This window comes from Danio aesculapii, chromosome 21, assembly GCF_903798145.1.
Source record: "Danio aesculapii chromosome 21, fDanAes4.1, whole genome shotgun sequence".
Lineage (NCBI taxonomy): Eukaryota > Metazoa > Chordata > Actinopteri > Cypriniformes > Danionidae > Danio > Danio aesculapii.
In genome coordinates this window covers 19,129,704-19,156,338 of record NC_079455.1, presented here as the reverse complement: position 1 = coordinate 19,156,338, position 26,635 = coordinate 19,129,704, and the positions used below count along the sequence as shown (strand labels likewise).

The following is a 26,635-nucleotide window of genomic DNA, read 5'->3' as shown; positions in this document are numbered from 1 at the left end:
TTGAGCTGCGTTGATCATGTGATTTCAAAATGAACAACATGACCACAGAGCATGGCTTTTCACACAGAACTCATTTTTCCATTGCACCACTTTGGCATTGTTTTTCCATGTAGACGTGCATGACCATTATGCTTGTCTTGTACTTTACTGTGTCTTTTGTAGCCCATGTTCGTTCATTCATTCATTTTATTTTTGGCTTGGTCCCTTTATTAATCAGGGGTCGCCACAGCAGAATGAACCACCAACTTATCCAGCAGGTATTTTTTTACGCAGCGGATGCCCTTCTGGCTGCAACCCATCACTGGGAAACATCCGCACACACTTATTCACACACGTACATAACGGCCAATTTAGCTTTCCCAATTCGCCTTTACCGCATGTCTTTGGATTGTGGGGGAAACCGGAGCACCCATAGAAAACCCATGCAAACGCCACACAGAAACGCCAACTGATCCAGCCGAGGCTCGGACTACTGACCTTCTTGCTGTGAGGCGAAAGCGCTACCCACTGCGCCACCGTGTCGCCAACACCATGTTTAGTTAAAAGAATTTCAACTTTTAACATGCAGTGCCATTCAATAATGTCAGTCCCAAAACAGTGGACCAATCAGATGAACTCATATGGTGGGCAAGCATTGCAAGCTTCTGTTTACAGTTGCAAGTTGGTATGACTGACTGTTATGAATATGATTAACTGTTTTATTTGACAGCAACTTGATGTAGGAGGCCTGAGTGCTGTGACGCCTTTTTAAATGCAAAAAAACAAGTTCTGTAATTACTGCATTCCAGATACAGTCAGCGGTGGGCAATTCAGCGGTGAAATTTTCTACTTTTAACCTTAATGTTGTAATTTCACCCTATGATATGTGAATATTTCATGTTATTGTGCCAATTAGGGCAAACAAAAAAGAATTATTATAAAACTACAGAACACTCCGCAAACTAACATGGAGGAAACAACTCTGAAGGTGTACTTTGCTGTTGCTTATTTCTAGATTGAGTGTCACTGGCAATACTTTCAGTTGACTTTTTAGCAAGACACTCCTAATGTAGCTGCATGTGGTGCTTTTTTAGGTGCTGGTGGTTGTATTACCTCCTGCTGTGGCAACAATTATTACAAATTACCTTTTTGTTTGTTGTCTTTGAAACAAAAATATTCCCATATTAATGATGTCCTGTTTTTCTTTGATATTAATTCATTTTTTTAATGCTTCTAAAGCGGCAGACGCCATCATTCCACCTGTCCGCGCTTTCCTGTTTTTACATTTTTTTTATTATGGGCTTTTGGCTTAGTTAAGTTGTGCAATTCTGATCAATTCACTCAATTGGTGAGAGACATATCACACACAGACGGCAGTCACGCATTTGCTCTGGACGGGAAAAATAAAATAATGCATATATTTCATATCACAGCCTCTTGCGATTTTTAGCTAATTGCAACGTTTTAAATTGCATTTCGATTTATCACACAATCCTAGTGCCAATTATGCCTAAATAAAAGAATAGAAAAGGCTAGCAGTCTTTTGAATACAGCTGTGGTGAGCCGTCTGGCAGAATTGATATTTTTTTTTACTGCAGTAAATTGTAGCTTGTTGCAAAACGTTTGCATTTGCAGCTGATTAACATTTTACTGTAATCACATAAAAGTTGACTTCAAAAATCTAAGCTGTTCAGGCCATTTGAGTTTAGCAAACTCAAGATTTGAGATGATTTGAACTTGATTTGATGTGTTATCCTGCTGGAAGATGGACACACTGGTCATCAAGGGATGAACATGGTCAACAGAAATACTCTGGTAGACTGTGGTGTTTTAAACAATGGGGCACTGACGGGCACAAAGAAAAAAAGACTTATCCCACAAAAATATAACTTGCACTGTTACAGCACCACCAGACTTAATAGTTACACCAAAATTTGACCATAAAATCTGAAGATGTTTATGACAATGGCAATGTTGCCTAACTGCATTTGTGATTCAGTTCTATTAATCATCCAAAACTACTTGCTGTTGTCATTTTATTCACCTCTCTACTGTTATTTTCAGCTCTCATCTAAGTCTCTAGGTTCACCTTTTTGGCACCTTTGCTTAGTCTAGTTTAGTCAAGCCCCATCTGATTGACCACACTTGAATACACAACCTATGCATGCAACATATGCAGTGCTTGGTTCCTAAAAATGTCACATCTGTCTGTGGCATGGATATTGCATGTACTACTATCATGAGTAATGATGATGATGATTTTGTCATTATGATACTCGGAATGTTAGCAGGTCATCTTGATCATGTCTACATGTTTAAATGCATTGAGCGCTGTCTTTTTAATGGGTGTTTAGATATTTGCATTACAAATCAGCTAAACTGCTTTGCCTTATAACATGCGTGACTTGATTGGAAATGCATACCTTTGTTTATAGCGTCTGTTAAGCTCAACTCCTCATTCTTGCTATAGCCCAATAACAAGCACGTTGCATTGATATTGAATTCATTTATATCAAGGACATCATAAAATAGTGTAATTTTTTTAATGGTTGTGGGCTGTAATTCTCAAAAGAATGCATAAACTTTGTTCAGTCATGTGTTCAGTTTGGTAACAACAACAATTACCATCAGATATAAAACATTCCAGAAATATAATGCCAAGTAAAATGTTTAAAGGTAAACAAACAGCACTTTGTGAAGGTTAACAGTCTCTCTCACTTGCTCTTTTTTTATTATGTGAAGTATTTGTGCCTGTTAGTAGTTAGTAAAAAAAATGAAAAACATTTACGATGGTAATCCTAAGCACCAGAGAGGTTTTTACTACATCATAAAAAATAGGACTTTAAGTTGTGGGAAACTCAGTCTGTTCCATCTCTTCCTTTTTAGGTTGGTTATGAGAACGCTGGCACAGTGGAATTCCTGGTGGATAAACACGGTAAACATTACTTCATCGAGGTCAACTCACGTCTGCAGGTGGAACACACTGTTACAGAGGAGATCACAGAGTGAGTGTCTTTCGGTCTGTATATGTGAATAATGTATATGTGAATACCAAAGATGAAAAGAGCTTTTGAAGTGTAATACCCTTTTAAATGTAGACTTTGGAAAGTGTCCAGTTAGTGATTTTATTTATTTATTTATTTATTTATTTATTTATTTATTTATTTATTTAACTTTTGCTTTTTTACACTGAGATTTACAGAAAACAACCACCAAAATGTAATCAAGTGTAACAGTAGGTTATATACCAGAAATCTTATGTAGAACTGGAATCATTTGATGACAATAAAAATATCAGTTAAGGGATCACAGTCCAGCCATAAAATGCTTAAATCTGTATACTTTTGCCTATTGGTGATCACACATCTCACGGTTTGGAGCACACTACAGTTTTTGAGTCATGGATTGGACTATTTTTCTAATTAGCAAAAAAGGGAGGAGACAAATGTTATTTGCTTTTCATTTATACAAAAATGTTACTGCAAAAACCACTGGTTTAACAGACAGAACTTAACCTGTAATTTTAATTAAAAAAAAAAATCAAGAAAGAACCAGCTGGAAAAAAAGGAAAATATTCAATACGAAAAATGATCTTTGCTACTGTTGCTGATAATGCGGAATATAGAAATCCAACATTTTGTGCAACATATCGTATTTATTTTCACATCAGCCCACTTCCTTGCATTATACTGTAGTTGTATCATTCCTGAAAACCTATTCTGTGACATAATTTTGATTGGTTGTTTGTCACCACCCATTGTCTACACAATGTAATTGCTACAACATTCACCAGCGTCAAGTTACATTAAACGGTGATTTTAATCTTTACCATAAACATCAGTGTTTATATCTGAACAAGAAGCTGTTCTCCTAGTTCTTCTGTGTTATTTTCTTGTTTGTAACTTACTGAAAAAGTGTAAAAACGGAATTTTTCTCAATCAAATGCAGATTTGAATGCAGAGCTTTGAAGGATTAATAAACATATGCAAATCATTTATCCGTCATTTTGCACGAGTTTAAATTGAGATCACAATCTTTTAATGTTTAATTGTGCAGCTGAATGCACTAATGCAGCCTAAACAAACATTAAAACACCTTTAATGGATAACCTAAAAGCATTTATGTCCCAGCATAACTTTTTCCGTCATCATTATATTTTACCAGAAAGCCGAAATGCTTTCATATACATGATTTGAATGATGCGGTAGGTTGTGATCCGTACGGATCTTTTTAAACCAATAGGCTTTACTCATTTCGTCACCTTGGAATTATAAGGTTCTATCTGCGTTCTGAATGATTTTGAGATATTGAGCTTCAAAGTTTTTTCGTTCCATAGCAAAAAGTATGTGTGTAACATTTTATTATTTATTATTATTAATTTTTTTTTTTTAATAAAACGTCTTAATGTAAACAACTTATCAAAAAAAACATCCCATAATGTAAATAAGTTGTCATTTAATAAGAATGTCAACAACTCAATTTTGACACAAATGTCAGATAGAACCTTATAATTCTAAGGTGACGATTTGTCTGCATCAGGCCAGAATAAGAATGTTTTATTTTTTGCATAAATATGACAATGGAACATTAATGTACTCATATTTTGATGTTTTATTTGAAACTTTATTTGCATTCAGCATTTTTATTTATTTATATCAGCCCACTTTTTGTTCAATTTTTGCTGATACTGGTTTGACCACGTGTCTTTCTGACATTTGGATTCTGAGAAGATCTCCTTTTTTTTTCAGCAAAATAATGACTCAGCTAAATATTCGTTGACATTTATGAAGACATTTTGTGTGGCCAAATGCAATTAAACTTGCATAACTGAGGGGCGATGTTCAGCCGCCCCATAACACTAATTAACACTCAAAATTTGTATAGTACTCTGGCTGTTAAAATGTCAGAGTGGGGAAAAAACACGATAATAAGTGCAAGACATCATCATCTTAGACCCTTTGAAACCTGTAGGATTCTCAGTGGGCTTGTATCGGAGACAAATCCCTCCTCATTTAAGAAAAAAGGAAAGCTCGGATGGAGTGTGCCTTGAGAGAGAGAAGTGGTTTGTTGTTTTCTTATTCATCCCACAGGCAAGACGCACAGAAGGAGAGTGAAATGTGCTGGTTTAAATATAGAGGGGGTAAAAAAAGTGCTTTTTCTTTTGACACTTTTTAATGTCAACACTTTTTGTTTTTTTAATATAGGCTGTGTGTGTACAGTAATATTCTGCTAAAGGGAAAAAGATAATTAAAAGCTCAGTGGATTAATGTTAAAGCTGGGTGTTCACAAACTTTTGATTTAATTCACTGAATGTACAGTATATTTAAAGGGGTCATGAATTGAGAAATAAATGTTATTTGAGCTTTTGCTATCTAAGAGGTCATCGTATTAAATGATTGTGTTGTAGATTTCAGAGCTTAAAATGTGATCATGAACTACATGGACCTTATTTCACACGGGCTTATTTTTTTTGCAATAGCAGAAATTACACTGAGTTCAAATTAGTGAATTATTATTATTATTATTATTATTATTATTATCATTATTTATTTATTTATTTTTTAATGCCAAAAATCATTATTGAGTATTAAGTAAAGGATCATGTTTACTAAAGATTTTTGAAATTACCTTCTGTAAATATCAAGGTTAAGAAAACAAACGAAAAAACAAAAACTAAAATTGAAAAACATTTTCGTTAACTGAAATTTAAAAATTATACCAATAACATACTCCTTTTTTTGTTTTTTTTGTAAATGTATTTAATACATAAGCCTTTTAGAAGTAAATGTGAGGTACCGTACGGGTCAAACACCTGGCAAAAAATAGAGTCTGTAATCCTGATGCCATTGGCCAGATCAAGCTGCTCCTCTTTCAGTCAGTACTCCAATGCTGCTCCCGCAACAAAAACAACGAGCGGACATGACAGCAGCACGGTGACCGCATTAAATATGACCCGAGCAGACACTCAAAAGTATTAATTTAACACATTTGTGTCTAAATATGGGTTTTATTTCTGTATTGGTGATCGCGATCCAAATAAATTCTCTTTTTTTTTTTTAACCGGATCTTCTGAGTGAACCGGTTGAACTAGTTCACTAAATTGAACTGAATCATTTGAAACGAAACATATCTCCAGTAAGCACTTTTTAGATTAGATTAGATTCAACTTTATTGTCATTACACATGTACAAGTACAAGGCAACGAAATGCAGTTTAGGTCTAACCAGCAGTGCAATAGCAGCAAGTGCACAATACAGGTATAAAATATATACTTATATTTTATATACTTGTATACTTAAATATATACTTATCCACAAACTATTTTTTTTACATGCCTGAAACCACCTCTGACTCGAAATAAACAAACAAATTTCCAGAGTTATTCAGTTACTAGAACAGTACTCAGAGATCAGATTCGAGAACGAGTGAACTAATTATGCGTATGTGTGATTGAGTGAACGAAACCCAAACAGTATATGACAGCCTGCTGTGATTGAAACAAACTTGGGACAACTGATTATTCTGGGTAAACAGAGAGCTTATATGAGGGGAACTGGTGAAACGCAAGTTTATTTCATAAAGTCCTAATGGAATTTAAATAAGTGCATCATCCTACAGTTGGGTTGCAGAACGTAATTGTAAGAAACTTCTCAGATCATGTTGATGTTTTAACTGACTGAAATTATGATTGCTGACTACATATTTTTGATAAGTCTAAACATGGGAGGATTGTCACAAAAGGTCAGTTTCGCTGAAAAGATCTGAGCTTTTTATTATTACTGTGTATCTAACCTCACAATCAGTCTTGCACACAAATTGAATGGTACTCAGGCCTGCTATCTTGTAGGCTGTTTTATTTGAATTTGAGGATGGGTAGATGGTAGTGTTCATGCGTCCTCTTAATACACGTTTCAAAAATGTATCTTTGGTTGAGTTTTTATTGTGCAATATTCTGATGATTTTGAAATCTTGCACCTAACAAATATTCAAATTTATAAAAAACAAACTAAAAAACTAATAAAAACTAAACTAAAGCCAAGCAATTTCAAAATTAGGAAACTACTAAAAACTAGTAAATCTACCTCTAAAAATGAATTAAAACTGAATTTAGAATTCAAAACTAAATAAAAACAAACTATTGAAAGATCCAAAACTATTATAACCTTGGTTCATTAAGACTTAATTTAGACCACTTAAAGGTGTTTATTTATTTATTTATTTTTTAAACGATTAAATTCAACGAAAAGCTTATTTATAATAAGCTTTCAGATAATACATAAGTCTTCCAAAATGACAAGTTTTGTGGTCCAGGGTCACAAATGTCCTTGTTACTGAAATAAAGATTTGATTTAAAAACACCAGATCCTGGAATATACCCAGCTATGACATCATAAATTGGTTAAACACTTCCTGCACAGAAGAATATGTGATTGAGGCAAATTCCGCCAGTTTATGGCAAATGTGTCATGCGTTCTGCATCATTTGTGCCGGCTGTCAGAAATTCACCTCTATTCTCGTATTTGCTTTGGCTTTGTATGTAATCTACTTGTGCAAATAATTCATTTGGCGTTTGGTGTGAACCCAACATTAGGCTGTTGTTGCTTTCAGACATTATAGATGGATACGGTCTCATAAACAGTCGATCAAGTCTAAAGTGAAAGATGTTCTATGTAGTGTGTGTGTTTGAAACATTGGAATAAGCTACAAGAGTGAGGTGAATTATGCTCACATAATGACGTTTCCCTTTCTGCGCAGTGCTTTTGGTGTTAGTACCACAGAGAGGCATCTGTCAGTCTCTTTTAACGTAATTTTTTTTAATGACTCCTCATACATGTTCTGCTCTTTCTTTGGATTAATCTATGCTTCTTTGCTGCTCTAATCAATATCATGGTTCCCATTTTTGATGGAATTTTTGGGATATCATGGACAAAATAAAACCACAAATTCCCAGATTTTTAACGACTGGAATAAACATTTTAAAACGTTCTAAAAGTCATGAAATATCAGGGATTTTTGTTTGTCATCTTAAGTTTCACTTTCCATTTGTTAAAATGTAACTTGTCTGTTTTTATTTTTTTATTATGAGTAGGAGTAGGAGAAGTATATCCTATGTTAGGTGGCACAAAAATGAAAATCTAGATAATTGGGTTGAATTTTAAGGTTGCTGATAAGTTTGGAATATTTTAGATTTGTGTAAATGAATTATTATTTAATGTATTAATCAATGTTGTATTAATGATATAGGCTAATTGAAAATATTAACTAGGCCTTTGAATTAAAGGGCACATAGGTTACCCATTTTTTCATATTTTTTTTTCTTTGTGTCCCCAAAATGTGTCTGTAAAGTTTCAGCTCAAAACACCCATCAGATTATTTATTATAGCTGTTTGAAGTGTCTGTTATAGCTGGGAAAAAGTTGTTGTTTTTTTTTTTTTTTTTTGTACTGAGCTTTTAAGGCTAGTCCTCCCCGCCCACCGTTCTCACGTGCCTGTCAGCAATCGCCGCCCTCGGCTGCCTCAGGAAGCAGATCTCACGTAACGTGTGTGAGAAATACTACAGTAAGAACTTTAACAATCAGTATTTGATGCACTTTTTATGGAGTTGCAACAATGAGTTCACGCACACACACAGCGAGGACACACGCATAGCGCAGACACATACTGTATATACACACACACACACTTAGCGTAGACACACACACACAGAGCCAGCGCGTTAATCTTTGCACTCTTTTTGCACGCATATGTGACATGATACTGGTAATATCCACTGCTGTATGGATATCTGTTATGTTAATGTACAAAATAAACCTGATTTAACGTCCACAAACCGCGATTGAAGCGTCTTTTATAATTGTTCTGACACGCGGCTGTGCTGATGAAGTGAATCTGAAGTAAATAGCTGTAATTCATTACACACATGCTCTGTTTTAAAACATTTTAAACTTGTAAAACTCACTCTTGATCACGTTTGATGATCCTAGCGAACTGAACAGGCCTTTTATTCCCGGTTGCTTTGCGCACGTCTGGTCTTGTTGATATGATTATACACGTGACTACCGGACATGTTAATGCGCACAGCTGTCAATCAATATTGGTGGGCGGGGGGACCGCACTCCTATGTAAAGTTGCGGTCGATCTGAAAACCGCTTCAATTGGTCCACCGTTTTTATGTTGTTAAATTAAAAAAAAAAAAAGGACTGGGTGTGTTTATTTCACCCCAATATGACAGTTTATACACTATACTTACACGCATTTCTGTCCAAACAGCTTGTAAAGTAGATTTTTCACCATAGGTGCCCTTTAAATAAAGCCATCCAATCTAACTTTCTTTATTTTAGTCTTTAATGCCGTGTCCAAATCAGATGTGTCATGAAAACATGTGAATTTAAAGATATATTTGACTTTTTGTCTGCACAGTGCTTATTGAAAGTCTTGGAAATTCAGCTTTTTAGTCCATGAAAGTCAGGAAGAAGTCAAAAAATTTGACTTTTGGCTTAGAATGGACACACTGGTATAAGCAGTACTGTATACTTTAAATGAATGTAAACTATATAGAAACATCTGTGTATATATGTATATCACTTATCAGTATCAACTACACGTGTTTTTGACCTCTCTGGATGATTTCCGTCTTCACTGCTGGTTCTGACTTGGTGAATTGGTAGAGCATGACTGCCTGTGCAGACGTACCAGGGCTCCATTCATTATAAATGTCCGTCTTGTCGCATGAAATTGAAGCTGTCAGCTCGCAATTGGCATCGCATGGCAACCCAGCTGTGAGCACAAGGCCTTGGATGCGCATATGACTGTAATGAACTTGATTTCCAGCTCTATAGCCAGCAGTGGGGCTTGTATGCCAAGACCCTCACCAGCCGCCACCTTCTGTTGCTCATACTGAGTCACTCTACACCCCACCTGCTCTGATAACTTACTCACTTTTTTTTGCTGCTCTGGGATGAAGTTTTCTTACATGTGCTTCAGTTTTGGAAAGTCTGACTTTGCATTTTGTCTGCATCTGTCATTATGTATAATGATATTAAATGTGGGTCAAAGAAAAAAAAGCATCTGTAACACTTTATGAAAATTACACACTATAAATTTATTTAACATTAGCAAATAGTTAAATCATAATTTAAGCATTAACTCTACATTTAATAGATGCAAGTAAGCAGTTTTTAAATATAACTATAAATTCTGTATTCTTAAACGCCACCTGACAAAAGTCATGTCGTCGATCCCATTGGAAAAGTGGCAGAAGGTAGATTTTTCTGATGAATCATCTGCTGAACTGCATCCCAATTATCACCAATACTGCAGAAGGCCTATTGGAACTCCATGGACCCAAGATTCTCATAGAGTCAGTCAAGTTTGGTGAAAGAAAAAATCATGGTTTGGGGTTACATTCAGTATGGGGGTGTTGCGAGAGATCGGATGCAGAGTGGATGGCAACATCAACAGCCTGAAGTATCAAGACATTTGTGCTGCCCATTACATTACAAACCACAGGAGAGGGCAAATTCTTCAGCAGGATAGCGCTCCGTCTCATACTGCAGCCTCCACATCAAAGTTCCTGAAAGCAAAAAAGGTCAAGGTGCTCCAGGATTGGCCAGCCCAGTCCCCAGAGATGAACATTATTGAGCATGTCTGGGGTAAGATGAAGGAGCTATTGACGATAAATCTAAAGAATCTTGATGAACTTTGGGAGTCCTGCAAGAACGCTTTCTTTGCATTGACTCCAATAACTTATTAATAAAGTCATCTGGAATGGCAGAGATGTATGGATGCAGTCCTCCAAGCTCATGGGAGTCATTTGCAATATTAATTCTTTTTCCACTGCACCATGACTTTATATTCTATACTGTACATTATTTCGGTTAAGTGACAAGACTTTTGTTTCAGCAAAGTCAGACCTTACTGTCCTAATTAAATCAAAGATCAAGGCATGATCATATTTTATTTTGGTAAAATAAGCATATTCTAGAGGTTTTTGCCTTTCATATAAGCCACTTTTGATACCAAATGATCAACTAGAAGTCAAGTTATTATTTTTTGTTCCTAAAACCTGGATAAGTGACAAGAATTTTGTCAGGTAGTGCAAGTACATTTATAATATTCTTTATGATTGTATTTTCATACTATGTTAACAATTTATTTTTCGTTGTTAAAGAAGTATTGCATTATTTAAAACCAGTTATTTAAGAATAGCTGTTTTTTAAAGATCATTCAGAATAAGGCAATGATTAATAAACTTTATTATACATGTGCCTTTAATTGAGGATTACAGCATTTGTAGCTGAATTTTTAACTACTTACTAATGTATATGAACTTAATAATAAAGGATTCATAGTGTGTAGTTATTATAATTATAGAAACGGCTTTAAACAGACTTTTTATGTAGTACGTTAGAATGTCCAGTTTTTTTTTTTTTTTTAAGTCTGAACTTAAAGGACAATCATGCATTTTTATTGTTATTTACAGGAGACACCCACTAAAATGTAATCATTCTTTGTAATATGTTTATATATCATTTGATGACATACTTAGGCTTTTTTAAAATCAGAATCCAGCCACAAAATACTAATTAACTAGTAATTTTCACCGCAAAATTTAAAATCTAGTTTTTTTAGTTTTTTAGTTGTTTTTTTTTCCTTTTGTTAATTGTTCATTTTAATTTTATTTTGTATAAATGACAGAACACTTATGTCTCATTTATTTTTCCAATTAAATTTTTAAAATGTTATTTGAAGTATTAAAGTTGACAATTTACTTTTTGTTTTAATGTGCTTTTCTATTGATTTCTAAACTTTTTTTGTAAATTAAAAATGACACTTCCTTTGGCCAATACTTTGTATTTAAAATCTTAAAATATGAAACCAAAAACAAATTGATAAATCTATTGTCTAGTATTTCTATTATAGAAATGTGTGACACAAATAAAATGATGTATAATACAAAAGAATTAGCATAAGCTGCTGTAAAAATTTTGTGTTAATGCCATTTTCTCACCTTTACGCTCAATTTATTTGATCAAATACAATAAAAACTGACAAAAATGCTAATATTACTTTAAAAAATTCTATTTCAGTGTTTAAAATATAGTTTGTGAACCAGAGCTGAAATTTGAGCATCATAATTCCTCTGAGTGTCTCACGATCCTTCAGAAATCAAACTAATAAACTAGTTTGTAACATTTCATTCTATTATTTTAATTATGAAAACCGTTTTGCAACATCTATGCTTGTAAAGACCGTCTCTCTCAATCAATTTAATGAATCCTTATAGCTTTGTCTTTTGATAATTTTATTCCGCTTTATTCTTTTACAACCATACACCTTTCACTACATCCATCCATTAAGGTGACCTGAAATTGAAATATCACATGGCTTTGTATTTCGCTTTTAAAGCAGCCTATATTGTCAGCTAGGTTTAGTAAAGCATGTCAATAACAAGTGCTTTTTTGGTTGGCTTCCTTTGTGCGAATAGGCCTTTAAAGCATGACGAAAGGGCCGGAAAAAATGTGTTTCTCCTTTGTGACAGTCCATTTCATTCTCCAGTTGCAACAGCTTGGTTCCTCCTGACCCTTTTTGCCTGTTACTTTCTTTAATCACTGTTGTGTGTGTGTGTGTGTGTGCCTGTTTTTGTTGATCCTGAGACATTCATATTCAGCTGTGTATTTGTATGCAGCTGGTCTTTCTTCTGTCCCCCAGTTTCATTCTCTGTGTCGCTGATATGACCTTCGTTTGGGCACAGTAATTAAGATCAATTACCCTCTGTCACTCTTGTCGCTTCATGCCACTGGCAAGGTAATAAAATATGCCAGCTGCCCATAATTACCCATCATGTTTTTGTAATTTGATACCTCCTCCATCTTTCTGTCATTCCTTCAGGTCAGGAAGTCTTAGGGCAGTAATAAGACGGCTGACCACAGCGAGAGTTGTTGATAAAATACAGTTGTTCAGGGCTAATCTCTTTCTGTCAGTCCTGGTTCGTTGTTTCCCAGTCGTTCTCTTTGACATTTTCACAGCCTGTCTGATGAATGTTGTACAGGAAAAAATGAAAAGATTCAATTGGATTGGCTCTTTTCATTAGCGACTGTTCTGACATGAAAGGCAGCAAACCGTTCATTTCACATCTGAAGAAAACCTTGCACCGGTGCAACGTTTATCATGGTGTAATGTATAATACAACTGAGCTGAATAAAAAAGACATTCCATTTGTGCGTTAAATATCGCAGTAACACTTTAGTTTTGTTTAACTACATTAGTTCTGAAAAACTAATAGTACTTGCTTGTCAATGATTAATAGTAAAAAGCATTTTTTGATTTTAGCATATTAATGTTAATCTTAACAGTTAATGCTATGGCAGCACGATATTGGGAAAAATGTACATTGCGATTTTATTTTATTTGTCTGCGACTTTATATATTGCGACATGAATATATTTTTACAACATTGATTTATGACTCTATTTGGAAAAAAATAATGGATTTAGAAAACTTGGGATTAATCTGTAGGGAAATTAATCATGCATAACATTTTTTTTTTTTAAACTAATAATAATAATAATAATAAAAACTAATTATAACCTTAGATGAATACAACAGTACAAAGATACAAATGAAATTAACCATCTTTTAGGTTTTCTGTGGAATCGAACAGTGTTTAGATACAGAAACTAAATGTAATTTAATGTAAATTAACATTGCATAGACTTCATTCATATAAAAAAAAAAAGTTTTCTGGTAAAATTTTATATTCCCAACTCAACATTGCAGATCCTGCGATGTAACTATTGCAGATTCGTATATTGCAGTATTGATGCTAATTTGTTATATTGTGCAGCCCTATTGTTATAATCATAAGCTCCACTGTATGTGTTAACATACATAACACTGTATGTGTAATTGGTTGTGGACTTTTTTTTTCAAATAAATTTAAACTATGGTAAAACACATTTAAAAATTGTATAGTCTCTTACAATAGGTTATATTGAAAAACCGTTCTAAAAGCAAAAACTTAATTGATTTTAATTTAATAATTGTAGAAATTTGAGCTAATTTTATTATAGTTGTAGTTTCATTTGTTTTATGACTTATTTTTACTGTGTTTATGCTAAAATATTCAATAATTTGTTCTGTAAAGGTTTACATTTGTAAAAATAACTTGTCATTTAGCAGACTTTTATCTAGGCCTATCACGATGTCAAATTTTTGTTGTACAATATATTGCATCACAATTTATTGCGATTTAAACATTATTATTGTCCTTTTTAAAATCGATTCATGCCACTCGTTATATAATGCAAGTGTGAACATAATGGCACACTCTTTCAAAGAACAGATAATATTTTATTCTTAAGAATATTTAATATAATTATTGCAACTTTAATAATTAGGCATTGAAATCATAATGTAAAACGTTTATATCCTAAACAAATAAATAAAAAAATCAGCTGTTGTGCATTCTGGCGCAATATGGCTACAGTCGTGTCATCCAGGTGGATGCTGCACACTGGTGGTGGATGAGATTGAGGAAGGTGGTGAAAGTGATTTGAGTGTCCAGAAAAGCACTATATAAATGCAAGTTGTTGTTGTTATAAAAATGTTAACAAAAAGTGCAAGGTATCAAGAACTAGAAAAAAAGTACCTTTTTAATAAAGTCAATTTAGACTTGTAAACACAGATCTGGTAGAGGATGTGGCCTGTTCGATGTCCTGTGTCTCTATTTTCAGTTGTTAGGCACCCACATGAAAATACATTTATAGTAATTTAAAGTAAATACTACAGTTTTTCTTGTTTTTTTTTTATAAAGAGCCCCTATTATACATTAAATAGGATCATATTTTGGTTTAATATATAAAGGTCAAAAACACTTTCATGGTCTTATAATCTGCATTTATTTTTGCCTAATTATTCCAGCGACTCCTATATGATGCGTTCATCGATTCATTTGTTCCCAAACCCCTCCTTAGGGTGAAGCTAATCTGCACTGATTGGACCGATGACAGCCTGTTGCGATTTGGTCAACAGCGTTCAGCGCGAGAGAGAGTGAAATCAACAATATTGTTATTTATCCTGGAAAACTCCTGTAATTTCAACCACCCACTGATCCATGATCCATAGACTGATAAAGTTCCTGTCGAGCTCTGACAAAGTCCCATACATCAATAGTCTTTTTTTTTTTTTATCCTTCCCTTATCAAATGGCTGACGAATCCTTCGTTGTAAGCGTGTAGATTGCTGAAGCACTCATCTGAAAAATGACGGAAACAGCACATGGCCTGGCTATAATGCGGAGGTATTTTTGCAAAAATAAACCTCAACCACTGACTTATTTTATCTTTGGATAGAGAAAACAACACTAACTTTCCCTCACACTTCCAGTAATATTCAGCTGAGCACAGCATCTTCATGACTTGATTCAACCTGGATCTGCTACAGTGTTTGTCTTGCTCTTTTTCTTTGCTACTGTGTTTGTGGGAGGGATTGCAGGTTTCAATTTTCCTGGGTTTGTGCGCGCAACAATTGGGCAGGGCTTAAGTTTCGTATTGACATCACGCCGAAAAGGCCAAAGACCGTTATCAAGACTGTTTATTTGAGCCACTATGAGTCAACTCTTTTATAGATGAATCAATAGTTTTAAACACGGCACACTTTCAGATTTAAGCCTTAGCTGGATATTTCTCTTCACTTGTGACTGACCTTCCATGTAGTGTGTAACAGTGAAGTGAATTTTCAAAAACCCATAATAGGAGCTCTTTAACCATACTGCAACTGACGCCTTCAATAGAGATTGGAAGAGATGACCGTGGCTGTGCAATCAGCTAAAATGTTGCTGACATTAGTTTAAGTATGGGCGGTTTTATATATTACATCACGAAAAATTGAGATTTGTACGATTAGTCGATATTTTGATTGTGACAGGCCTACTTTTATCCAAAACGACTTGAGGAAAAAATCACTTTACATGATCAGAGACCAGCAATTTCTATAAATGTTATGGCAAGTCTAAGTTTTTTTTACATTTTTGAAAAATTTTGTATTTCTGCTAAAATACAGAGAGAAAAGAGTGTCCGACAGGAGCCCGCTCACTTGTGTGGAGCACGCTTAGAATTGCACAATGTTTTTCAAGAATACTATGATACTGTGATTTTATTTATTTATTTATTTATTAATTAAAAAAAAAATCAATTACATATAAATGTTTTAACTAATTTATAAGTTAAAATTATGGTTGCATGACATTGGAAAAATGTGACTGCGATATTATTATTATTCTTTTTTAAATATTGCAATATGAAATTGAAAACAGTTTCATAAGATGTTTGAATAGCTCTATTTATCTTTTTTTTTTTTTTTTTGAGAGTCTTAACAGTATTGACGCACAGAAATTGAATAATCATAATGCAAAAAAAATGCTTTTCTTTTTGTCTTGATTCTAGTCTAAATCTCAGACTAAGTAAAAACAATGTTTAGTTTTTACCGTCAGAAGAAATAAGTGAAAATTAGGCGTTTTTTGCTTGTTTTAAGTAAATGATCTGTCATTTGGTAAGTGAAATAATCCTGTTTTTGCTTTGAAATGTAGATATTTGGACTAGAAACAAGACAATTCTAAGTAAGAAAATGTTTTTTTTTATTATTATTATTTTTTTTTATAAATCATATAAATACAGTGATTTAAATACAATTCTGTGGCTCTCGGTCAGCTATAATTCAAACTAGACATTGCATATCTTTGCAATGTGACAATTGCGGATGCGCACATTGCAATATCGATGCTGAAACCATATATTGTGCAGCTCTAGTTTAAGTAGAAATTAAATTAAGATATGGTCCTTTAAATATGTAGATCGATATGTCATGGCATCAGATATGTCATGTTATGGTAATAGATATGTTCTTGCATCTGTTGTTTTCTGGCGTCTACCAGCAGGGCTACTGAACCATATTATTTAGCCAAAGGCTGACTGTTTGACCAGAACAAGCTTCTGTGTTGTCCAGGTTTGTGCTGATATTCAAATTCTGGCTATGCAAGACTCTCCCCATTTCTTTCCAATTATATATAAGCCTGCAAGTGCATGGCGAAAAAGTTGATTGAGTGCTTCAATTCTTCACTCTCTGCCTCCTTCCACGCCTCACAGCTGTGCAGTTTCGCCATGACTTTTCACGCTCGTTCTGCCTTCGTGTTTTGTTTGAGATTGTGTGTGTGTGTGTGTGTGTGTGGGTGCGTCGTCTCTGGGTGACCCTGGTAATGGGTTTCTAATTACTTTGGGTTGTTGCTAAATTGCAGCTGCTCATTTGTATTGGTCCATTCTTGCAGGGAAGAGATTGGACAAGGGCATTAGGGGGCTTGGAAAGACGCCGTGATGAAGGTGCAGGAGAGAGTGAGACAAAGACGCAGAGAGAGAGAGAGAAACGAGATGAATGAGGCGGATGAACCTTTCACACCTAGCAGGGGGAATGGGCTGAGACATCAGTGCATTGTTGTAGTTTGTTTTCTGCAAGCGTATTGATTTATTTTTAATGGACGCTAATGGTAATGGTATAGATCATTATGCAACGTGACAGATGCCAAAAGTTTTAAGGGGGAAAGTTAGCCGGAGAGAAGGCTTGGTAATTAAAGGTCAAATATGATTTTGAGGTTAATGGTGTAGGAGGAAAGAAACTGATTGACGTGAAGTTATTTAAAGGGATAGTTTGCCCCAAAATGAAACTTAGCTATTAATTTACTGACCCTGAGGCCATCCAACATGCTGGTGACATGGTGGAATTATAAAGGATATTTTTAGCTGAAATTGTGGTTCGGTGCTTCATATTTTTCAAACGTTTTTTTTTTTTTTTTTTTTTTTTTTAAAAACCCACAAAACCTCATGTAGGCTACAGGCAAAACTAAAATTCTATCTTTTTGAATAGTCTTATAAAACGAAACAATTAGTATGTGCAGGAAATTCGACATTTAGTTACATTTTTGGAAAAGTCATGAAATTGATCAGGATTTCTTACAGATTTGAATTATTGACATGCATTGTATAAAGCAATTACTTTGCAAGTGCTTTGAGATGTGCATTTTTATTCTATGCTGGATGTAATCTCTACCGAAACACCTCAGTCGCTCCTCCCCTTTTTAAAAAAACAGCCAATGGCATTTTGTTTTATAACCGCTCTGCCTATGAGAGAGTGGTTGAGCTCAAGTGCATCAAATGAAATGCATGTGAGAGGTGGCTTGAAGGGGGCAGGGCATGTCAGATACTATAGAGCAGTGTTTCCCAACCCTGTTCCTGAAGGCACACCAACAGTCCACATTTTCAACCTCTCCCTAATCAAACACACCTGAGTCATCTTATCATAACATCAGAAGAGACTCCAACACCTGAAATGAATGGGTCAGATAATGGAGACATCCAAAATATGTACTGTTGGTGTGCCTCCAGGAACAGGGTTGAGAAACACTGCTATAGAGCATCTGATTGGTTATGATTTGATGAGAAACTGTAGTATGTGGTGACGTTACTGAAACTGTGATCCATTTAGGTGGAAGTGACATACTACAAGCTTTACATGTTTATACGGTTTCATATCTTCAAATGCAAATTTTGTCACTGTTTTGGAGCCACTAGCTTATAGATATCCTAAACTAACAATACTGATAGTAACATGTGAACTTTTATTTTAAATTATAATTCAAGTCAGTAGTTCCAAACTATAACAGGTTTGCTCCCTTTTTTTTTTGGGAACACTTCATAATAACTACACACTAAGAATCATTTATGGGCTATATGCACACAGACTTAATTTTCAGCCAGGCAGTCCAAGGTCTGTCCACTACAAAACTGATTTCTTTTAAATATCTGCGATCTTCACTGCCTGTTAGAAATAGAATATGAATGGGTCTCTGATCGGACAAGAAGCACTGCGTTAAATTCCATTTCCGCTGCCATGTCTTTAAAATATGACCGAGTGTTTGACCCCAGTATTTTCACTGGAATTTCTGCGCTAGCCTTTAGCTGCTGACGGCGCTAGTGGTTACAATGGTCTTTCATCTTGTTTTACTTGAACAACTAAATGAATGTTTAAGTCTATTGAACTGAATGTGTTGTCATTACAGTACAACATCGATGCTGTAAAAACAACCTTGTGAAATTGAAAATAGTCACATTTACGCTTTCGCCGGAAGTTTATAGTTGGCTTTAAAACTCTAGCTGTGCATAGAGCCTATTAAGCATTAGCAAATAGTTAATTCATTATTTGCTAAGCATTAAATCTACATTAATACCTGAATAATAACATTTATACGTTAATTTGAATAGTTTATTAATCATTTACTTACGCATTCTAAATTACCTTTAAATACCACTTATTCTTAAATATCTGGTTTGTAAATAATGCAGTACTTTTATACTTTATTAATGAAATGATTCATTAACAAAGTTAAAACCATTAAGCACATTTTACTGTACATGTGTTTATAAGTTAAGAATAAAGCATTTGTAGATTTATTACTGCTGACTATGCTAATATCTATTAATGTAGAATTAACGCTAAGCAAATAATGAATAAATGATTCACTAATTAAGAGTTTCCACCTTCAGTCAACTTTTTTGTTAACTAAAGTCAAAGGTTTAATCTTTTTGCTCAAGTTAAATAACTAATCTCGTTTTACAGTGTAGGGGCTTTCAGACTGAAGCTACGTTTACATGATAACAATAGCTATGTTTCCATCCACTTATTTTTTTTTTGTGCATTTTGGATATTCGCATACTAAAATAGTTGCTGGAAACGCCAAGACTTGCATAAATTAAAAAAATGTGCATCATAAACATATGCGCACAACTGAGTAGGATAAACCTTTTATTCGATAAGAAAGCTATGGTGGAAACTTTTATCGAACAAATTCCAGTATGTGCATCAAATGTGATGGTAAAAATGTCTGTGAATGAAAAAACCAAGCGGCTGACTATATCAGAAATGTTGTTTTGGTCACTCTAAAACATAACCATAGCAGTGCAAGTGTTATCATACAGTATTAGAATTGTCAAGAGCATCTGTGCTCCGCGTCTTACGCCTTCCAAATGCTAGGAGTTTATTGAGTGTTGGTCTTCTAAGGCGCAAGTCATTTCTTAAAGAAAGCAGCAAATTTTGTTTTTACTGTTGATATTTGGCGCCAGTTAATAAGGAAGTGACTATTTTGTTCTCCTTGATTCAGTGGATGGAAACGCTGCTTTATTCGCCTGTCTTTTATGCGATATTCAAATTTTGCACGTATGTTTCATTTTTTTTTTTTTTGTTTGTTGTTTCTAGTTGAGAGACATTTTTAAAGCAGTCTGCTTTACACATTTGCAGGTTTACGCATCTGCATGCCAGATTTTGTCACTGTCACCTTATCAGCAAACAGTACCTGTAAGGAAGTGACAACTGCTGTGTATTTAGAATTTGGTGTGTGTGTGTGTGTGTGTGTGTGTGTGTGTGTGTGTGTGTGACTCCACTTTAGTTGTAATGTAAAGTAAATCCAGATTTTCTGATTGATCTGTAGCAAATACTTAAGCAACAACAAAAAAAATGTACAGAATTTTAATTTGCGTGAACTATCCCTTTAAGAAAAAAAAACCGTTCCTTGCATCTCCGATAATCTTGGGGTGAGCAAATTAACAGCAAATTGTCACCTTTTGCCTGAACTCTCCATTTAAGCTGACCACACACTTGGATCCCGCTTTTCTCTCCTGAGGGGATTTCATTCCTTTGTGACTGTGCTCTTCTGACCTTTTACTGGTATAGTGTTGCATCTGATAATGCAGCGCTGTTTACTGTCAACATGATTTTAGTTTGTGTGGATTTGTGGTGGTATCTATGTCCAAAGCTTCTGTCCTCTCTGATTTGGCTCTGAATGGAGCAGATAAAAAACAACGGCTCCTAGGGGACCCTTGAGATCCCTCTGTGTGATGACAGAGACTCTGTCCGTGCCAGCGTCCCTCTCCAGGTGTGTTTGTGTGCGTTTTCTTAGCAGCTGGTAACCATAGGCTGATGGGCTCGAGTGCTTTGTCAACAGCGCTGTGTAATGATGCTGTTTAAACAGGCTGCTTGGACTCGACACCTGTACACACTTATGACCACAGATAAGATGCGGGACAGTGTGCTTCTGTTAAGCCCCACACAGGTTTCCGATTGAGCTCCTCTAATGTTTTTCCGCTGCAGGCAGTGAAATATTGAACACTGAAATCAGACTCAAACCTTTGTGGAGGAAAAAGGAAAGATGTTTCTTCATTTTGAGCAGCCTTTTTGATGTCCTTATGATTGTATACAAGTTGAACCAAAAATGAGACTTTAATTATTAACATATATTGTATCTAATAATCGTATAATTGTAATCTAATCCATCTCATGAACACTTGATGATAATAATTGCGAAACCAACATCACTACTTGCTATACACTTTTATACACATATACACTTATTTAACAACACACTTTACATGCCAATTTGCACATAACAGCTGCACATATAACGTTGTATATAGTAATAAACATGTACATACACTTGTCAATTTGTATATTTGCACTCACTACTTGCTTCTATTTTTTAAAATACATTTATTATCTGTTTTTTGTCCTGTCTCTGTAATTCTATTGCACTGTAGAAGCTCTGTCACGAAAACAAATTCCTAGTATGTGTGAACATACCTGGCAATAAAGCTCATTCTGATTCTGAAATTTATGCATGTAGTTAATGTACAATATTTCAGAAATATTACGCATGTATGTTTGGAATTATATTATATACTGTAGATGGCACATAAAACATATAATAAATGTCCAGTTAAATTTCAAATAGTCATTTTATTAATAGTATTTATAGTAGTAAAATTTAAATGTAGTTATATTATATTATATTTATAGGTGGGCATAGATAAATTTTTTTTTTTAATCTAGATCTAAGATTTAAATCTTACTATAATCTCACTGTAATCTTGGAATTAATCTAGATTAAAATGGCTCATTTGAATTCTGCCGAAGGCATTCAGAATATGTGTGTTACCCAAATAATCACTAAATATAAGTCTTTGAGAACGGGTTTCTCAAGCCAGGTGGCGCATTAGACCAGGGGCTCATCTCCGGTTTCCAAAATGCATCACAAACTGCTTGAGAAACTGTTCTACTATGATAATTGGTGAGGAACATAAATTGTGATGTATAAACATTTAATAAATAAATGTTCAATAAGATGTACTTTTTTTTACTAACTGTTTATTCAGTTAAACATGAATTTTGAACTGTAGCCCTACATATGCTTGAAACAGCGGATTTTTATTTATTAATTTTTTTTTGATTACCTTAATTAAAAATTAAGACTAAATTCATAACTGAACTTAACAGAAATGAATTAAGACGTGGAGTACGCATATACAGTATCAGTGGCATTATTGAAGTAAACACTGTGATCAAACTATTATTGTCATGTAGGCCTTTTTGCCATATTTTCCGACAAGATCCACACACGATGATAGATGCCCTTTTAGCTGCAACACAGGAAACGACTATACACTCTCCAACTGGCTCAGCCGGCACTTGAACCAGCGACCTTCTTGTTGTGTGGTGACAGTGCTACCACTGAGCCACCGTGCCGCTTCTATTATTGATTCATTAGTTTTCATTTCCGCTAAATCCCTTTATTAATCTAGAGTCACCACAGTGGAATGAACCACCAAATTATCAGCACATGTCTTGCGCTGCAGATGACCTTCGAGCTGCAACCCATCACTGGGAAACACACACACACACACACACACACACACTCTCTCATTCACACACATAAACTACGGACAATTTAGCCTCCCCAATTCACGTATAGCGCATGTCTTTGGGCTGTGGGGGAAACCAGAGCACCCAGAGGAAACCCACGTGAACATGGGGAGAACATGCAAACTCCACACAGAAATGCCAACTCACCCAGCAGTGTGCTCAAACCAGCGACCTTGTTGTGAGGCGATTGTGCTACCTTGATGCCCTCAATATATCATATCACACATAACACAACACTTAACATAAAACATAACATATAAAACATAACATGTCATATACGTATTAGCATATACATTACATGTACATATAATATCATATACAGTACATATTTCATGTGCATATTAGATTGTCTTTATATACCTGTAGGGTTGGTGTGTAGAAAGTTTAAAATATTAGTATATTGAGTCTATATATTATTGAAAAATATTTAATTAAAAATAATTAATATTGAATATTATATTGAATTGTCTAAATTTAACATTTATATAATTGTATTAAATTTGTTCTAATTATAGTCTCATTTAAACTTATTTTTTGTACAAGTCAAATTTGTGTATATAGTAAATATCTAGTAAATTTATAACTATGCTGTATTTAAAATTTCCAATGTTTAGAATTATAATATTCTATTTTGTTCCTTAGCTAATTAATAAATGCTTTAAATTAGGGCTGCATGATATTGTAAATCTCACACTGCATTATTTTGTTTCTCTGGATTAAAAATTATATAATATGAATACAGTTTCACCAGATAGCTTGGATGGCTCTATTTGGAAAGAAATCCTTTATTTTAGATTGATTGGGTTGGCTTTGTAAGAGAAAAATACTACAGTAGCACAAAGAAAAAAACCCTTAAATGAACAATGCTTTATGGTTCTCCAGTAAGTCAAAAGTATTCAGGTACAGAAATTGAGTAATGAAATGTAAAATAACAAGGTAGAGTCTTCATTATATTACTAATTCAGTAGTTTTTTTTTTTTCATTAAAGTTCTAGATGTACTTTTTGGTGCCCGAATGTTTTATACTCTCTTGAAATGTTTTTAAAACGCATGCAAATGGTTCACTCTGATATAGTTCCACTTTGCAATGACTCCACAAATGTCATGTATTCATGTATAACTTTTGTGCTGATCAACTATAAACCCAACTCAACATTGCTTGTCCTGTGATGTGAGGGTTGCAGATACACACATTGCAATATCGATGCTGAAACGACATATTGTACAGCCCTACTTTAAACCGACAGCCCATTTCTACCCCTGACTCCTTATTGACCTTATTCTTCAATGCGGAAGTGCGCTAATTTTTGCGATTTGTTTTAGAACTTCCGATTCAGCTGTCTATGGGAGAAATGACTTGGAATAAAAAACGGCAGAAAACGGTCAAACTACTTACTCTACAAATAAGTGTTTGCATGACAATACAGACAAAGTAGAATAATATAATAAGAAAATATCAGTTTGCAACATCAAGCAGCAAAACGAGCTGTTTTTAATGTCTAAAAATGAATAGAAGTGAATGAGACCGGAAGTCTCTAGCCAAAATGATTCAAATGGCTGTGCCCACTTGTACGCGGAGAATAAGGTTAATACACAGTCAAAAAAAATCAACAATGTTTTTAACACCCACCAAGGTTTTTATAGTTTTCTGTTTTTCATTAGTTTTTCTATTTTGTTGTCAAATTCAGCTAGTTTTAATTAGCTTTTAGAAGTAGATTTACTAGTTTTTATTAGTTTCTATATTTTGAAATAACTAAAGTAAAACTAAGTATTTATTAGTTTCAGTATTAGTTTTTTTTTTAACTTAGGATATTTTTTTTAGGTGCAAGATTCAAAATCATCAGAATAAATACTGTATAATAACTCAACAAAAGCTAGACTACATTTTTTTTTGAGCACTACCATTTACCCATGCTCAAATACAACAGCCCACAAGATATCAGCTTAAGAAAAACATGTGTGCAAAGCTGCTTCTGAGGTTAGGCACACTATAGTGATGGGAAGTTCAGATCTTTTCCGCGAACCGGATCTTTAATACCAATCTTTGCAAGTTTGCACTCAACATATCAAAAATATGTAGTTAGCAATCATCATTTCAGTTAGTTAAAACATCTGAGAAGTTTCATACAGTTCTGTTTTTCAACCCAACTGAAGCATAATTCACTTATTTAAATTCCTTTACGACTTTCTATTAAGAAGTAAACTTGCGTAAATGAGATCTTCTCATTTAAGGCCCCAGTTTACCCACACTGCAGTTGTTCAAGTTTGGTTCAGTCACAGCAGGCGGTCATGTACTGTTTGTGTTCGGTTCAATGTAATAAAAATGAAATTTTGCATCTTCAGATTAGTTTTAGTCTTAACTAGTGCGGTTGAATGACTTTTTGTCATGGGAGCACTGTACAAATGTGGCGGCACTATTGATGCATGCTCAGGGCTCATTTCTAGTGTATATATCTATAGTATTTAATGCTGTCACCATGCTGCTGCTGTCGTGTCCAGCTGTTGTTTTTATCGCGGAAGCAACATTTGAGTACTGACAGGAGGAGGACTGGCTTAATCTGGCCAATTGCATCAGGATTACAGACTCTGAGGTGCTGTATGGGTCAAATACCTGGCAGCACGAAGTAAATAGATTTACTTCTAAAAGGCATAAGGCAGTATGTATTAAATACAATTACAAAGATGAAAACGAAGGACGTTTTGGTAACACTTTATAATAACTACACACTATAAATAATTTATTAAGCATTAACATCTAGTGAATTCATTATTTGTTAATCATTAACTCTACCTTAATAAATGTTAATAAGATATTTATAACTGCATAATAATTGTGCTTTCATACTTTGACTGGTTGATTTATTTTTATTTATTTATTTTCATTACCAAATTAAGTATTGCATTATTTACTAACCAGTTATATTTAGGAGTAGTTGGAGGTTTTTAAGATCCTTCAGAATGACTTAGTAAATGATTAATAAACTATTGAAATCAACGTTTATATATCCTATTATTCAGGAATATGTTAATGGTTTGCTATATATATATAAATATAAATGATTTATTAACTCAACTTCATGCTGTTTTGTGACCTAATCTAAAGTGAGGACTAGTTAAGCTTTATAAATTCCTTATAAATGACAATTAAAGGCTCGGAATCAAATGAACAATAATCTTTTTAATCTTATCTAAAAAGTAAAATTACTGTAAAGTTTAAACATTGCTGAATAACAAAATATGAAAATATTTGTCAAAATATGACATAAAACTGGATAAAACAACAACAATATAAACATTTAACAATATAATAAGATCCAATGTTTAAACTGTACAGTAATTTTATTTTAGATAAGGTTGCAGAGATTTATTTTTTATTTGATACAGTTTCACCTTTGTATCTTCAAATGAATAGAAATGAATGTCGTTTATGTTCTTTTTCCTGTTTAGAATATAACGGAGACTTTAACTGTCATTTTTTGAGGGATTTATAAAGCATAACTAGTCCTCACTTTAGATTAGGTCACAAAACTGGATGAAGTTGAGTTAATAAAGCATTTAATAACATATAACTATTAGTATATGCCTGAATAATAAGAATTATAAATGTTGATTTTAATAGTTTATTAATCATTTACTCATTCTGAATGATCTTAAAACCAACAACTATTCTTAAATAACTGGGTGGTAAATAATGCAATACTTAATTTAGTAATAAAAAATAAATCATTAACAAAGTATAAAAAACAATTATTAAGCACATTAAAAAAAGTCAAGAACACAGCATTTGTATCTGCAGTTATAAACCGCTTATTAATGTTTATTAATGTAGAGTTAATGCTTAACAGATAATGAATTCACTATT

General features: G+C 34.0%; 1 protein-coding gene across 1 annotated transcript in view; it reads left to right on the top strand.

Moving 5' to 3' along the window:
- The window catches only part of pcxa (pyruvate carboxylase a), a 233,831-nt gene that overhangs the window by 47,868 nt on the left and 159,328 nt on the right, over positions 1-26,635 (top strand). Inside the window, exon 8 of the mRNA XM_056446283.1 lies at positions 2,866-2,984. Within this exon, the coding sequence (XP_056302258.1) occupies positions 2,866-2,984 (119 nt within the window). The remainder of the gene's footprint in view (positions 1-2,865; positions 2,985-26,635) is intronic.